This window comes from Heterodontus francisci, chromosome 12, assembly GCF_036365525.1.
Source record: "Heterodontus francisci isolate sHetFra1 chromosome 12, sHetFra1.hap1, whole genome shotgun sequence".
Lineage (NCBI taxonomy): Eukaryota > Metazoa > Chordata > Chondrichthyes > Heterodontiformes > Heterodontidae > Heterodontus > Heterodontus francisci.
This window is the reverse complement of record NC_090382.1, coordinates 100,931,864-100,948,637: the sequence shown is the minus strand read 5'-3', so window position 1 is coordinate 100,948,637 and position 16,774 is coordinate 100,931,864. Positions and strand designations below refer to the sequence as shown.

At 43.2% G+C, this 16,774-nt stretch overlaps 1 protein-coding gene across 2 annotated transcripts in view; it reads left to right on the top strand.

The window, feature by feature from the left end:
- The window catches only part of rad50 (RAD50 homolog, double strand break repair protein), a 181,821-nt gene that overhangs the window by 55,640 nt on the left and 109,407 nt on the right, over positions 1–16,774 (top strand). For both annotated transcript variants that reach the window (XM_068043937.1, XM_068043936.1), the window contains exons 7-8: positions 1,402–1,530; positions 11,025–11,190. In XM_068043937.1, the coding sequence (XP_067900038.1) occupies positions 1,402–1,530; positions 11,025–11,190 (295 nt within the window). The remainder of the gene's footprint in view (positions 1–1,401; positions 1,531–11,024; positions 11,191–16,774) is intronic.

The following is a 16,774-nucleotide window of genomic DNA, read 5'->3' as shown; positions in this document are numbered from 1 at the left end:
ACTCTTAACTGCCCTCTGAAATGGCCAAGCAAGCAAGGCCAAGGGTAATTAGGAATGGGTAATAAATGCTGTCTTTTTCAGTGACACCCAGGAAACGAATGAAAACATTGATAAAGGGAGAAAATAGAATATGAAAGTGAACTAGCAAGAAATATAAAAGTAGATTGTGAGAGCTTCTATAAGTATGTAAAAAAAAAAGTAGCAAAAGTAAACATGGGTCTCTTCGATACTGAGATGGGAGAAATTATAATGGGGAGTAGGGAAATGGTAGAGATGTTAAATATTGTGTCTGTCTTCCCAGTAGAAGACACAAAAAAGCTGCCAAAAATAGTGGGGAACCAAGGGTTCAGTGAGATTGAGGAGCTTAAAATAATTCATATTAGTAAAGAAAAAGTACTGTAGAAAATAATGGGACTGAAAGCTGACAAATACCCTGGAACTGATGCCCTCCATTCTTGGGTTGTAAAAGACATGGCTGTAAAGATAGTGGATGCATTGATTGTGATTTTCCAAAATTCCGGAATGATCCCAGTGAATTGGAAGGTAGCAAATGTAATTAAATGTTGGTATTCAGGGGGATTTGTGTGTCCTTGTACAGGAAGCACTAATTTAATATGCATGGACAGCAGTAATTAGGAAGGCAAATGGTATGTTGATCTTTATTACAAGTGGGTTGGAGTACAAAAGTAAGCGAGTTGGTGCAATTGTACAGGACTTGGGTGAGTCCACACCTGGAGCACAGTGTATAATTTGTTCTCTGTACCTAAGCAAGGATATACTTGCCTTAGAAGTGGGTGCAATGAAGGTTCACTAGGTTGATTCCTGGGATGAGAGACAATCCTATGAGGAGAGATTGAGTAGAATGGCCTATATGCTGTCGAGTTCAGAGTTGCTCTCATTGAAACCTATAGGATGCTGAGATGACAGGGTAGGTGCTGAGAGGCTATTTCCCTTGGCTGAAGAGTCCAGAACTAGGATGCATCTTCTCAGAACAAGAGGTCAGCCATTTAGGACTGGGGTGAGGAGAAATTTCTTTACTCAAAGGGTTGTGAATCTTTGGAATTCTCTACTCCAGAGGGCTGTGGATGCTCAGTTGTTATTTGCAAGGCTGAGATTGATGCATTCTTAGAATCAAAGGACATGGGATCATGTGGGAAAGTCAAAATAAGGTAGAAGGTTAGCCATGATCTTATTGAGTGGCAGACCAGGCTCGAGGGCAATATGGCCTACTCCTGCCCCTGTTTCTTATGTTCTCATTAGTAACTTAACCACAATATTACTGTACCTGTAGAACATTTGGTGTATTCTTTGCATTTATTGTATGTTACTGCATTGGCTGGGTGTAATACGTGGTTGGAATTTTAATCGGTCCGTTGTGAACTGGATTGCTTGTTTTTACAGGAGCGATTGTTGCAAATTGACCAGAACTTGAGTAAAGTAATGAAGCTGGACAATGACATCAAAGCCCTTGAAAGCAGGAAAAAGCAAATGGAGGAGGACAATCGAGAACTAGAGGAGAAAATGGAGCAGGTTGGTTTCTACTATATTCCATTTTCTTTTCAAAAAATTTTTTTGATGTACATTGAAATACAATCATTTCCTTGGCTTGGTCTTCTGAATGCAGTGAGCTGTGCTGGACAATGGTTCATAGATACTAAAAGCTGTCCAATATTACACCCATGTAATAATAGGGGGAGAATGAGCAGATCAAACAACTATGGAAAGCATCGCAGTGGAGTCTAATCTTGTGTCACACAATGACCCCACTGCACCTTCCAGCAAGGGTCAGTATTTAGCAGTCAAGAGCAGAAATTTGCATCTTAAAATTGGCAACAGAGTGTTTAGAATTGCTTTTCATTTTGGCCGACATTTATATAGAAGTACAGACGGCCTGCAAAAAAAACGCTTGCAGCACCAAGCTGTTTTTCATGGTGGAAATTCTATGATTGTGGCCCTGGCTGAGATCATCCAACTGCATACTGACCAAATTGGGAATCCTGGTCTGAATGACTCAATACTGCCAATAGAATCCAGAGAGGGAAAAGTAAATACAAAGTCAGATATTTTGCAGACTCTTGAAACCTCACTACATTTGCCAAAGGCACTGAAATTTGTTAGGAAAACTCTCCTTTAATGTTGAGTCTATTCGTAGTCTTGACCATTGGTATTTGACAAAGCACAACATTGTCTCTGCTAATGGGAAACAAAATGACTTAAAAAAAGTTGGCTTTATCTGAAAGTGCATGCAGTTATAGCAAAACTCACTTGTTGCTAGGACCCAAAGTATATTTTTAAATATAAAAGCAAAATACTTGAAATCTGAAATAAAAACAAGAAATGCTGGAAATACTCAGCAGGTGTGGCATCATTTGTGGAGAGAGAAGCAGAGTAAACATTTCAGGTCAGTGACCTTTCATCAGAACTGGCAAAGGTTAGAAAGATAATGGGTTGTAAGAAAATAAAGCAGGGGTGGGGCAAGAGATAACAAGGGAAGGTGTGATAGGACGGGGTCACAGAGAATAACTAACAAGAAGGTCATGGAGCAAAGGTAAACGGTATGTTAATGGTGTGCTGAAAGACAAAGCATTAATGCAGAGAGGGTGTTAATGGACAGAAAAATTAACTGCCCTGGACGAAGCACAAACATGAAAAAAAAACTGGGCAGGCACATGGTAAAGAAAAACTGATGAAACAAACTAAAATAAAATTAAAAAAGAAAAAATAACTGCAAATAAAAAATGAGGCATGTCATGCTCTGAAATGATTGAACTCTATGTTCAGTCTGGCAGGCTGTAGTGTGCCTAATCGGTAAACGAGATACTGTTCCTCGAGCTTGCGTTGATGTTCACTGGAACACTGCAACAATCCCAGGATAGAGATGTGAGCATGAGAGAAGGGGGAGGTGTTGAAATAGCAGGCAACTGGAAGCTCAGGGTCCTGCTTTTGGACTGAACGGAGGTGTTCCGCAAGGCGGTCACCCAGTCTGCGTTTGGTCTCCCCAGTGTACAGGAGACCTCATTGTGAGCAGCGAATACAGTATACTACATTGAAAAAAGTACAAGTAAATTGCTGCTTCCCCTGAAAGGCATGTTTGGGGCCTTGGATAGTGAGGAGAGAGGAGGTAAAAGAGCAGGTATTACACCTCCTGCAATTGCATGGGAAGGTGCCGTGGAAAGGGGACGAGGTGTTGGGCAAAATGGAGGAGTGGACCAGGGTGTCGCAGAGGGAGCAATCCCTTCAGAATGCTGATGTGAAGGGAAGGGAAGATGCGTTTGGTAGTGGCATCATGCTGGATGTGGTGGAAATGGCGGAGGATGATCCTTTGGATGTGGAGGCTGGTGGGGTGGAAAGTGTGGACAAGGGGAACCCTGTCGTGGTTCTGGGAAGGAGGGGAAGGGGTGAGGGCAGAGGTGCGGGAAATGGGCCGGACACGGTTGAGGGCCCTGTCGATCACAGTCGGGGGGAGTCCTCAGTTGAGTAAAAAGGAAGACATATCAGAAGCGCTGTTGTGGAAGGTTGCATCATCGGAGCAGATGCGTCGGAGACGGAGAAACTGGGAGAATGGAATAGAGTCCTTACAAGAGGCAGGGTGTGAAGACGTCTAGTCGAAGTAGCCCGGGGAGTTGGTGGACTTATAATGAATATTAGTAGACATCCTATCCCCAGAGATGGAGACAGAGAAGCCAGGAAAGGGAAGTGTCGGAGATGGACCATGTAAAGGTGAGAGAAGGATGGAAATTGGAAGCAAAGTTGAAGTTTTCCAGTTTGGGGTGGGAGCAGGAAACGGCACTGATACAGTCATCAATGTACTGGAAAAAGAGTTGGGGGAGGGGGCCTGAGTAGGACTGGAACAAGGAATGTTCGACATATCCCACAAAAAGTCAGGCGTAACTAGGACCCATGTGGATACCCATAGCGACACCTTTTACTTGAAGGAAGTGAGTGGAGTTGAAGGAGAAGTTGTTCAATGTGAGAACAAGTTCAGCCAGGCGGAGGAGGGTGGTGGTGGATGGGGACTGGTTGGGCCTCTGCTCAAGAAAGAAGCGGAGAGCCCTCAAACCATCCTGGTGGGGGATGGAGGTGTAGAGAAATTGGACATCCATAGTGAAGAGGAGGCAGTTGGGACCAGGAAACTGGAAATTGTCAAAATGACGTAGGGTATCAGAAGAGTCACAGATGTGGGTGGGAAGAGACTGGACCAGCAGAGAAAAGATAGAGTCAAGATAGGAAGAAATAAGTTCAGTGGGGTAGGAACAGGCTGAGACAATGGGTCTGCCGGGACAGTCCTGTTTATAGATTTTAGGGAAGAGGGCTGTCCGGGATTGCAAGAGTTTGAGGTTGGAAGCTGTCAAGGGGATATTTCCGGAGATGAGGTCAGTGACAGTCCTGTGGACAATAGCTTGATGTTCACTTGTGGGGTCATGGTCCAGGGGGAGGTAGGAAGAAGTGTCTGAGAGTTGGCGCTGAGTCTTTGCAAGGTAGAGGTCGCAACACCAGACAACAACAGCACCACCCTTGTCTGCAGGTTTGATGACATAGAGTCAAGGTAGGAAGAAATAAATTCAGTGGGGTTTTTCAACATCCGTGTCTGTTGTCGTTGATCAATGGTGACTGAAGTGACTGTGTAATGAGTAGCACATGAGCTGCTGTTGAATATGAGTAGAACAGAATCCTTGGCCAAGATTTTATCTGGGCGACGGGGGTCTCAACCACGAGCAATAGCACCAGCGAGAGCCCCGAGTCGCCGCCTCTGGGGAAGGCCCACTGGAACAAGTGCCAATTAAGACCCCAGTGACGCAAGACCCACCTGCTAAGTGTTGTCCAACGATCAGAGACCATCAGCTCTTTAACTGAGCAGTGGAAGCAGTGGCTGCTGCCACGACTGGATTCACCTGAGGCCCTGGACCCAGGCTACAGGTAAGTTGGGGCTGGAGGGGGTTAGTGCGTGGGTTACGAGTGACGGGGGGTGTAGGGGGTTCGGCAGCAGGGCAGGGAAAGTGGCTCTCAGTGGGCCCTGTCCCTTCCTGATGCTGGGTCCCTTGCTGAGGCACAAGTGCATTTGAACGAGGGTACATCCGCTTGGCTAATTCTGGCAGTGGCAGGATGAGGCGCTTAATTGGGCATTAATTGCCTACTTAATTGGCAGCAAGGCAGGAAGGACTTAATTTGGGCAGAGGCAGGAAGGTGCCCTCCCATTCCCCATCATCACCATCCTGCCTGATGATCTGCTGTCCCCACCTCCAAACCCAGCATGGGGTAGAGCATAAAATTCCCCTCCTCGTGTGCGGTAGATGAAGGTAGACAAATAACTCATGTACATAATTAATGACGTGTGTGCATTGGAATTTGCTGTTTATTCACCTATTTAGGCAGTGAAGAAAATTGGACTTGAATATAATTTGCATTTAGTGAGCTGTGCCAGCACTGTACTTTTTTAAGATTGTATATAACAATGCTTTGGTTATGTTGTTTGCGGCATTTGCCATCCACTGATAACATTGTTTCCTTGAAGTGGAATAGTAGTTACTATGACAAAAAACCTAATTTGATCTATATCTGGTGTGAATAATTGCATTGCTAATTACTTTTACATAATCAGCACTGTTGGATGCAAAAAAGAGAGTAATATTATTCATTTAGGTAGAAGCATAAGACAGTTTTTAAATAACTGCCTTGCTAAGTGCTATCTTTGTGGTCGTAATTCGCAGGCTGTATTTATGATGGAATTGCTGGGTTAACATACATAACATCAGATTAATATCATTGTTCAAAGGATCAGGTCGGTTCATTTCTTTCATACAATTAGCATCATTGCCTTTTTATGATTGAGAAGGACCGATTTGTTTGATTTTGAACATTTGTATTTTTTTTTTAAGTATGCTCCAGCTCCCCCGGATATCCACCATTGTTCGATGTATAAATGTACGACAGATGATTTTTCTCTCTGGGGTGGGGGACTTTATGCTGAACATTTTTTTATAAAGCTCTGGTTAGTTTAGTTTAGAGATACAGCACTGAAACGGGCCCTTCGGCCCACCGAGTCTGTGCCAACTATCAACCACCCATATGTACTAATCCTTCACTGATTACATCCTACATCGATGAGTATCTTCCAATCTGAGTATTAGCCACCCAATCTACTCCCACCATCCAGCACCTGGTGCATAGCCCTGCTGGTTACAGCACTTCAGGTGCATGTCCAGGTATCTTTTAAAAGAATTGAGGGTTTCTGCCTCCACCACCGCTCCTGGCAGTGAATTCCAGACACCCACCATCCTCTGGGTGAAAACGTTTTTCCTCGTGTCTCCTCTAATCCTTCTACCGATCACCTTAAATCTGTGCCCCCTGGTAATTGACCTCACTGCTAGGGGAAACAGGTCCTTCCGGTCTATCCAGGCCGCTCATAATTTTGTACACCTCAATTAAGACAGCCCTCAACCTCCTCTATTCCAGGGAAAAGAACCCTAGCCGATCCAATCTTTCCTCATAGCTACAACTTTCAAGCCCTGGCAACATTCTCGTAAATCTCCTCTGTACTCTCTCCAGAGAAATTATGTCCTTCCTGTAATGTGGTGACCAGAACTGTACACAATACTCCAGCTGTGGCCTAATTAGCGTTTTATACAGTTCCAGCATTACATCCCTGTTTTTGTATTCTATACCTTGGCCAATAAAGGAAAGCATTCCATATGCCTTCTTCACCACTCTATCTACCTGTCCTGCCACCTTCAGGAACCTGTGGGCATGCACTCCAAGGTATGTCACTTCTTCTACCCCTCTCCGTATCCTCCCATTTATTGTGTATCCCCTCGCTTTGTTTGCCCTCCCCAAATGCATTACCTTACACTTCTCTGGATTGAATTCCATTTGCCACTTTTCCATCCACTCAACCAAACCATTGATATCATTCTGGAGTCTACAGATATCCTTTTCATTACCAACTATATGGCCAAATTTTGTGTCATCAGCAAATTTCTCAGTCATACCACAAACAGCAAGCGACCCAACACAGCCTTGTGGAATGCCACTGGAAACCGCTTTTCATTCGCAAAAGCATCTGTCGACTATTACCCTTTGTTTCCTGTCCCTAAGCCAATTTTGGATCCAACCTATCACCTTCCCCTGTATCCCATGGGCTTTCATTTTACTGACCAGTCTGTCATGCGGTACCTTGTCAAATGCCTTACTAAAATCCATATAGACTACATCTGCTGCATTACCCTCATCAATCCTCCCCGTCACTTACTCAAAAAACTCAATCAAGTTCGTAAGCCATGACCTTCCCTTAGCAAATCCATGCTGACTGTCCCTGATTAATCCGTGCCTTGCTAAGTGGCAGTTTATCCTGCCCCTCAGAATTGATTCTAATAATTTACCTACCATCGAGGTCAGACTGACAGGACTATAATTATTTGGCCTATTCCTTGCAACCTTTTTAAATAATGGTACAACATTCGCAGACCTCCAGTCATCTGGTACCTCACCTGTATCTAGCGAGGATTTGAAGATGATTCTCAGTGCATCCGCTATTTCCTCCCTAGATTCCTTTAACAACCTGGGATGCAATCCATCCGGCCCTGGCGATTTACCCCCTCTCGTTATGCTAATGGTATCTAATATTTCACACTCCTCTTTAATTACAATGTCTGTATTAACCTTCTCCATTGTGAAGACAGAGACAAGTAACTCATTAAGAACCCTGTCCCCATCTTCTGCATCCCTGCATAAGTTCCCTTGTGCATCTCTGTTCGGCCCTACCCTTTCCTTAGTTATCCTCTTGCTCTTAATGTACTGAAAAAACATCTTTGGGTTTTCCTTGACTTTACCTGCCAATAATTTTTCATGTCCTTTCTTTGCTTTTCTAATTTACTTTTTTATTTCACCCCTGTACAGGTTTTCTAAAGTATTAAGATATTTGTGATCGTCATAAGCTTTCTTTTTCTGCTTTAATTTACCCTGTGTGCTTCTAGATAACCAGGAGGCTCTGGATTTGGCTGTACCACCCTTAATCTTTGTGGGGACTTGCCTACACTGTGCCTATAGTATCTCGCTTTCGAATGCCTCCCACTGGTTTGCCATTGATTTTCCTTCAAGAAGCTGTATCTAGTCCACTTTCACCAGGTCAACTCACAGTTTCGTAAAATTTCCCTTCCCCCAATTTAGAACTTTTACTGCTGTTTTATCTTTGTACTTTTCCATGATTATGCTAAAACTAACTGTATTATGGTCACTATCTCCAAGATGGTCACCCACTGTTAATTCCTACACTTGCCCAGCTTCATTACCAAAGACTAAATCTAGAATTGCGCCCCCTCTCGTTGGGCTTGTTACATGCTGGCTAAAAATGTTCTCTTGAATGCAGTTCAAGAATTTTGTGCACTCTGTGTCCTTCACACTGTTTGTATCCCAGTTGATAGTTGGTAGTTAAAATCCCCAACTATTATTGCCCTATAGTTTTTGCACTCAGAAATTTGCCTACATATTTATTCTTCTATCTCCCTCTCATTGTTTCGAGGTCAAAAGTACACTCCCAGTAGTGTGGCTGCCCCTTTTTTATTTCTTAGCTCCACCCATATGGCCTTGTTTGATGAGTCATTTAGCATATCATCCCTCCTCAAAGCTGTTATTGTTTCCTTAACTAATACTGCTACACCCCCTCCTTTTATCCCCATCTTTGTCCCACCTGAAAACTCTATATCCAGGGATGTTGAGCTGCCATTCTTGCCCCTTACATTACCATATTTGCATGAACATTGTATCTAATGGGTGCAATGCAGTAGGAGTTACTGAATGTTGAAGGTTAAGAGCAAGAATCCAAATTTATATTTTTCCGACCAACACAATAACAAGACACCAATTGTAGTACCCACAGGGAGCAGGAATTTAATCTGGGACTTTCTTATCCTGTGTGACATGGTTTGTTTGTCGACTGAACTGTCAATAGGTTTGTAAATTTAGCACTGGAATTCAACTTTTCAGGGTGTTCCCAAAGCTCAGTATAGTCAGGGGGGCCTGATGTATCTCAAGCATTTTACTCAGACACTGGAACATATAAGTCATAGAATTTTACAGCGCAAAAGAAGGCCATTCATCTCATTGTGCCTATGCTGGTTCTGCGAACAAGTCATCCCATTAGTCCCACTTCGTTCTTTCCCTATAGCTCTGCACATTTTTCTCTCAGCAAGCTGCATTCTCTTGGTCTTCAGGAACTGAAAATAACCCTGCCAGCAGAGGAGTCCAAAGCTGTGCAATATCTAGGAATACAGTATCCTTTGTATAAGTGCTGCACGCACACATCCTGCAGGCTGTGCTCCCATTATGGTCTCAAGGACTAGAAGAAAATTCTGTGCAAAGCTTACATTGGGGGAGCCCTGGATTTTTTTAATGTAATATAAAAGTGGAAAAAGCCTAAATAAAATTGCTTAAAAATGGTAAGCTGCTTTTATTTTGTTTTTATTTTGGAAATATACATAATTTTTCCCTTGTGACAGATAGTGATTCAAATGCAGGTACTATTTGGAGTTGAGCTTTGAATGAAATGAATACTGAGGATTAAGGTTGGACAGAGACTTGCCACAGCTCCAAATTACATGGAATCGCTACATTACAGAAATGGGCCATTCTGCCCAATGGGTCTATGCCAGTGTTCATATTCCACATGATTCTCCTGTCGCTCTAATTAACTATTCCCATCACCCCCTATTTTCTTCTCCCTCGTTGGTATATAAAGCCTGCCTTTAAATGCATCAATGATAACTGCTTCAACCACAGTAGAAGTTAGTTGTTCCTCTCAGGGTGGAAATGTATAATAAAAGCAAAATACTGCGGATGCTGGAAATCTGAAACAAAAACAAGAAATGCTGGATTCACTCAGCAGGTCTGGCAGCATCTGTGGAAAGAGAAGCAGAGTTAACGTTTCGGGAGTTCCGAAGAAGGGTCACTGACCCGAAACGTTAACTCTGCTTCTCTTTCCACAGCTGCTGCCAGACCTGCTGAGTGAATCCAGCATTTCTTGGAAATGTATAATGCTGTCCTGGTGTCTTTCATTGCACTCTAGGGAGATTCCAGACTGCAGCTTTGCCACTGATCTCAAAGCTATGCTAACATCCATTGTGTTCAAGTCCCTCCATATCCTCCTCCAGTCCTATAACCTGCTATGATCTCTGTGTTCTTCCAATTCTAGCCTCTTGTGTGTCCTTGATTTCCATTGTGCCACTGTTGGTTGGCCGTGCCTTCAGCTGCCGAGGCAGGAAGCTCAGGATTTCCCTTGCTAAGGCTTTCCTCCACCCTCCCTCCTCTCTCGTGCTCTCTCCCTCCTTTTTAAGATGCTCCTTAAAACTTACCTGCTTGACCAAGCTTTTGGCTTCCTGTCCTAATATCTCTAAGTGCTTCGGTGTCAAATTTTGTGTGAAGTCCCTTGGGATATTTGGCTATGTTAAAGGTGCTGTATAAATGCAAGTTGCTTTATAATGTGCAATACATAGTGAAAGCTAGTTCCTGTCAAGGTGGGAGAGAGGAACTGCTCTTAAGCCTCTATCAGTGATCAGCATTCTGCACAGCAACATTAAATAAATACACCAAAGTAGAAATTAACAATTTTCTTTAATTCTGTTTCTTTCCCTTCTCGCCCCACCCCCAATTTACTCCTTCCACATCCAGTGCCCCACGGATTGCTAGATGGCTGGTATGCTGCTCCCAACCTGTGTACAGCAATGTATTTCTGTAGTAGGGCTTGTTTCAGTGTCATGGTGTATGGATACTAACTCTGTTGGGGAATTAGAGTAATGGGAATCGATAGCAGCAGTATTCTTTCAATGTCCAGCTTAGAAAAATATTCCAAAGAGTTAAGTTGTCAGTTCTGACTTAAGATAATGGTGTACACCCCCGAAGGTAATTTCCTTTCCTGCTGCCCTTTTGGAAATGAGCATATATGCCATGAATACCAGTTAAGTTGGACCAGTTCTCTAACCTAAGAAGAATACTTGCTTTTATCAATGACATATGGCGTCTGCTTTGGAATTCAGCTTTTCCAAGGAACAGATGAGCAGCTTCAAGACAAGTACCACAATCACCAGAGAACGGTGAATGAAAAGGATAGACTGCTGACTGATCGTCAGCGTGAGCTTGATCGGGTAAACCAGAGGTGCCAGAAACTCAACCGACAAAGGTCAGAGATGCTGATTGAACAAGGTACTACAAAGGAATTTCTGCTGTCATTTTTATCTTCATTGTCTGCACATAATGACTCAATTTTAGAACCTCTGCATTAAACTTGTTCTGGTATATATGCAACTTATTGATTTGTTCCAATGATTAGTTTGAAAAATGTTCATCTCCTGCATCTTTAGCATAAGCTCATTAGTGAGTGGCAAACTATTCTCACCTGTCTGGCCTTATGAGGAATGTGTATGAGGGATTATTACCAAAATTGAGGGAGCACAAAATTGAAGGTAATCATGTGATATGGGTTGGTAATTGGTTTTGGAGGTACAAGAGAGCGAGTAAGGATAAAGGGAATGTTATCTGATTCGCAGGATGTGGCAAGTGGTGTTCTCCAGGGATCTGGAATCAGATGCTGACTGGAGCACTGCATTCAGTTTTGGCACCGAACCTCGAGAAGTCTGAGGCTAGCTTTCAATTCCAGATCCTTTTTAATGAATTGAATTTATTTGTTTGTTGAATTTTAAATTTCACTAGCTGCTGATTCGAATGATTCAAATTCATGCCCCCAGGACATTAGCCGGGGCCTCTGGATTACTAGTCTAATGACATTACCACTACGCCACCATTTCCCCAAGTATTTATCCGCCTTGGAGGGATCTACAGTGCAGATTCATCAGCATAATACCAGAGCTTAAGAGGTTGTTATGGTGAGAGGTGTGGGGGAGGTGGTGGCATAGAGGTACTTTCATTGAACTAGTAGTCCAGAAGCCCAGGCTAAAACCCTGGGGACATGGGTTCGAATCCCACCATGGCAGATGATGAAATTTGAATTCAATCAATAAATCTAGAATTTTTTTTTTTAAAAAGCTAGTCTAGTGGTGACCATGAAACCATTGTCAATGGTTGTAAAAACCCATCTGGTTCACTAATGCCCTTTAGGGAAGGAAATCTGCCATCCTTACCTGGTCTGGCCTACATGTGACTCCAGACCCACAGCAATGTGGTTAACTCTTAACTGCCCTCTGAAATGGCCTAGCAAGCCACTCAGTTTCTCGAGGGCAAATAGGAATGGGCAATAAATGTTGGCCTAGTCAGCGACACCCACATCCCATGAACGAATAAAAAAAGTACATTTGGTATGGATTCCCTTGAAATTACAAAGGTGATCTAATTGAATTGTTTAAAATGATAAAGGGATCTGGTGGGATAGATACAAAGGCATTGGTACTGGTCCTGGGGAAGGTGGGACCTGTACAAGCTGGAGGGTCTGCAGCTGAACAGGACTGGGACAAATATCCTTGCAGGAAGGTTTGCTAGTGCTGTCGGGGATGGTTTAAAGTAGTTTGGCAGGGGGATGGGAACCTGAGCGCAGTCTTAGAGAGGACAAATTCAGGGCAGGGAACAGGAGGCAGAAAATTAGCAAATGACTCTGAAAGACAGAAGAAGCAAAGGTTAAAAAGTGTGCAGCAGAGGAATATGGCAGTGTTAAAGGGTATTTATTTAAATGCAAGGAGTATAGTAAACAAAGCCGATGAGTGGAGGGCACAGATTTACACATGGTAACATGATATCATTGCTATAACGGAAACTTGGCTTAAAGAGGGGCAAGAATAGCAGCTGAACATCCCTGGATGTAGAGTTTTCAGGTGGGTTAGAGAGGGAGATAAAAAAGGAGGGGGTGTAGCATTATTAGTTAAGGAATCAATAACAGCTGTGAGGAAGGATGATATGCTCAAAGAATCATCAAACGAGGCCATATAGGTGGAGCTCAGAAAAAATAGGGGCAGCCACAAATCGACCCCCAAATAGTGAGAGGGAGATAGAAGAACAAATATGTAGGCAAATTTCTGAGTGCAAAAACTATACGGCAATAATATTGGGGATTTCAACTACCCCAGTATCAGCTGGGATACAAACAGTGTGAATGGCACAGAGGGCACAAAATTCATGAACTGCGTTCAAGAGAACTTTTTTAGCCAGCATGTAAAAGCCCAATGAGAGGGGGTGCAATTCTAGATTTAGTCTTCAATAATAAAGCTGGGCAAGTGGATGAAGTCACAGTGTGTGACCATTTTGGAGATAGTGACCATAATACAGTTAGTTTTAGCATAATCATGGAAAAGGACAAAGATAAAACAGCAGTAAAAGTTCTAAATTGGGGGAAGGGAAATTTTACGAAACTGAAAGGTGACCTGGCAGAAGTGGACTGGATACAGCTACTTGAAGGAAAATCAGTGGCAAACTAGTGGGAGGCATTCGAAAGCGAGATACTGCAGGCACAGTGTAGGCATGTCCCCTTAAGAGTAAGGGTGGTACTGCCAAATCTAGAGCTCCCTGGTTATCTAGAAGCATACAGGGTAAATTAAAGCAGAAAAAGAAAGCTTATGACGATCACAAATATCTTAATACTTTAGAAAGTCTAGAGGAGTATTGAAAGTGCAGGGGTGAAATAAAAAAGGAAATTAGAAAAGCAAAGAGCAGACACGAAAAATTATTCGTAGGTAAAGTCCAGGAAAACCCGAAGATGTTTTATCAGTACATTAAGAGCAAGGAAAGGATAGGGCCCATCAGAGATGTACAAGGGAACTTATGCATGGATGCAGAAGATGTGGGTCTTCACAAAGGAGAGGGTTGATGCAGACATTGCAGTTCAAGAGGAGTGTGAAATATTAGATACAATAAGAATAATGAGGGAGAAAGTACTGGAGGGTCTGACATCCTTGAAAGTGGATAAATCGCCAGTGCCAGGTGGATTGCATCCCAGGTTGTTAAAGGAAGCCAGATAGGATATAGCGGATGCGCTGAGGATCATCTTCAAATCCTCACTAGATACAGGCAAGATACCAGACGATTCAAGGTCCGCGAATGTTGTACCATTGTCAGTCTGACCTCGATGGTGGGTAAATTGTTCGAATCAATTCAGAGGGACAGGATAAATTGCCACTTAGAAGGGCTCGGATTAATCAGGGATAGTCAGCATGGATTTGTTAAGGTAAGGTCATGGTTTCCTAACTTGATTGGGTTTTTTGAGGAAGTGACGGGGAGGATTGATGAGGGTATTGTAGTGGATTTCAACAAGGCATTTGACAAGGTCCCGCATGGTAGACCAGTCAGCAAAATGAAAGCCCATGTGATACAGGGGAATGTGGAAGGTTGGATCCAGAATTGGCTCAGGGACAGGAAACAAAGGGTAGTAGTCCATTTTGCGAATGGAAAGCTGTTTCCAGTTGTGTTCCACAGGGGTCAGCGTTGGGTCCCTTGCTGTTTATGGTATACATTAATGATTTGGACTTAAATGTGGGAGGCATGATTGAGAAATTTACTGATGACACCAAAATTGGCCATATAGTTAATAGTGAAGAGGATAGCTGTAGACTCCAGAATGATATCAATGGTTTGGTTGAGTGGACAGAAAAGTGGCAAATGGAATTCAATCCAGAGAAGTGTGAAGTAATGCTTTTGGAGAGGGCAAACAAAGCGAGGGGATACACAATAAACGGGAGGATATTGAGAAGGTTAGAACAAGTGACATACCTTGGAGTGCATGCCCACAGGTTCCTGAAGGTGGCAGGGCAGGTAGATAGAGTGGTGAAGAAGGCATATGGATTGCTTTCCTTTATTGGCCGAGGTATAGAATACAAAAGCAGGAATGTAATGCTGGAACTGTATAAAACACTGACTAGGCCACAGCTGGAGTATTGAGTACAGTTCTGGTCACCACATTACAGAAAGGACATAATTGCTCTGGAGAGAGTACAGAGGAGATTTACAAGAATGTTGCCAGGGCTTGAAAGTTGTAGCTATGAGGAAAGATTGGATAGGCTAGGGTTGTTTTCCCTGGAATAGAGGAGGCTGAGGGGAGACTCAATTGAGGTGTATAAAATTGAGGGGCCTAGGTAGAGTAGACCGGAAGGACCAGTTTCCCGTGGCGGAGAGGTCAGTTACCAGGGGACACAGATTTAAGGTGATTGGTAGAAGGATTAGAGGGGACATGAGGGGATACTTTTACCCAGAGGGTGGTGGGTGTCTGGAATTCGCTGCCAGGAATGGTGGTGGAGGCAGAAAGCCTCAATTCTTTTAAAAGGTACCTGGACATGTACTTGAAGTGCTGTAACCTGCGGGGTTATGGACCAGGTGCTGGAAGGTGGGGTTAGATTGGGCGGCTAGTTTTTTTGTCCGGCATGGACGCAGTAGGCTGAATGGCCTCTTTCTGTGCTGAAATTATTCTATAGTTCTAAACTCTTCCTTTTGGTGGGGAAATCGAGGTCAAGGGTACATAATCTTAAAATTAGAGCTGAACCATTTAGGAGTGAAATTATGTAATTATTTTGGTTAGCAGACTCACTGGGGATCTAGTGTACTCCGCTTACTATTTTGGGAATAAAATGGGTTAATAAATGGAACCTGATGATGGGTGACCCAAGTGCATTATTGCTGCTTTGACCAGCTCCAGAGCGGTCTTTCTGATTACTGGTTGAAAGCTACCCGGGGACTCATGGTCCTGGTAGATGCCAACATCAATCTGAACACACTCATTCAGGACATTGAGAAGAAGTGAAAACACTCTTACTGTCATCGTAGAAGGACTAACATAGGTTAAATTTTCATCCAAGTAGTTCTTTGTGGAGCAGGTAGTTGGAAGCATGCAAAGAAAGAGATCATTGTGACCCATTTTAAAGATCTAGTTGTGTGGGGAAAGTGCAGCAGGGTGGAAAGGCTCTGGCCCATACTAACGTATCACCGAATATATTGGAAGAGTCGGAAGCTTGAAATAAAAGCATCTTAAGTGGTGACCTGGATTATACAACTGTTGGCAACTATGCCAGGGTACATGTTGCAGGACTTAATATCTAGACCATCTGAGTGGCTAGAGTTTGTAGGCAGCCATGCTGAAAGCTAATGTCTGCTATGTAACACCTGAGAAAACTTGGGATGACAGCAGCTAAGACCGTTAAAGGGACAGTGGCAGTGTGGCTATGAAATTGGCTTGGAGCAGTGGTGAACGATTGCTTTTCGGGGACAAAGTGGTGTTCTCCAGGGGTCGGCATTAGGAGCACTGCTTATTTTAATCTATGTTGATGACCTGGACTTGGGTATATAGGGCTTAATTTCAAAGTTTGCATGAGACTCCGTTGTAGTAAAAAGTGAGGAGCGTAGTGAAAATAGATGGCACATGGCAGATGCAATTTAACGCAGGGAAGTCATAGTCATAGAGTGAGACAGCACTGAAACAATGTGAAGGGATGCATTTTAGTGGGAAGAACGACACGAGATAATATAGAATAAATGGAATAATTTTAAAGGGGATGTAGAATCAGAGACTATGTATGTACATAAATTTTTGAATGTGTCTGGACAAGTTGAAAGGCTGAGTTTGAAAAAAGCATATGATTTCCCTGACTTTATTAACAGAGAAATATTGTACAAAAGCAAGGAAGTTGTGCTTTGTAAAACACTGGTTAGGCCTTAGCTAGAGTATTGTCCTCAATTCCAGGCACCACACTTTAGGAGATTTTAAGGCCTTGGAGAGGGTGCAGAAAAAGATTTATTAGGACGGTACCAGGGATGAGGGATTTCAGTTATGTGGAGAGATTGAAGAAACTGGTGTCGT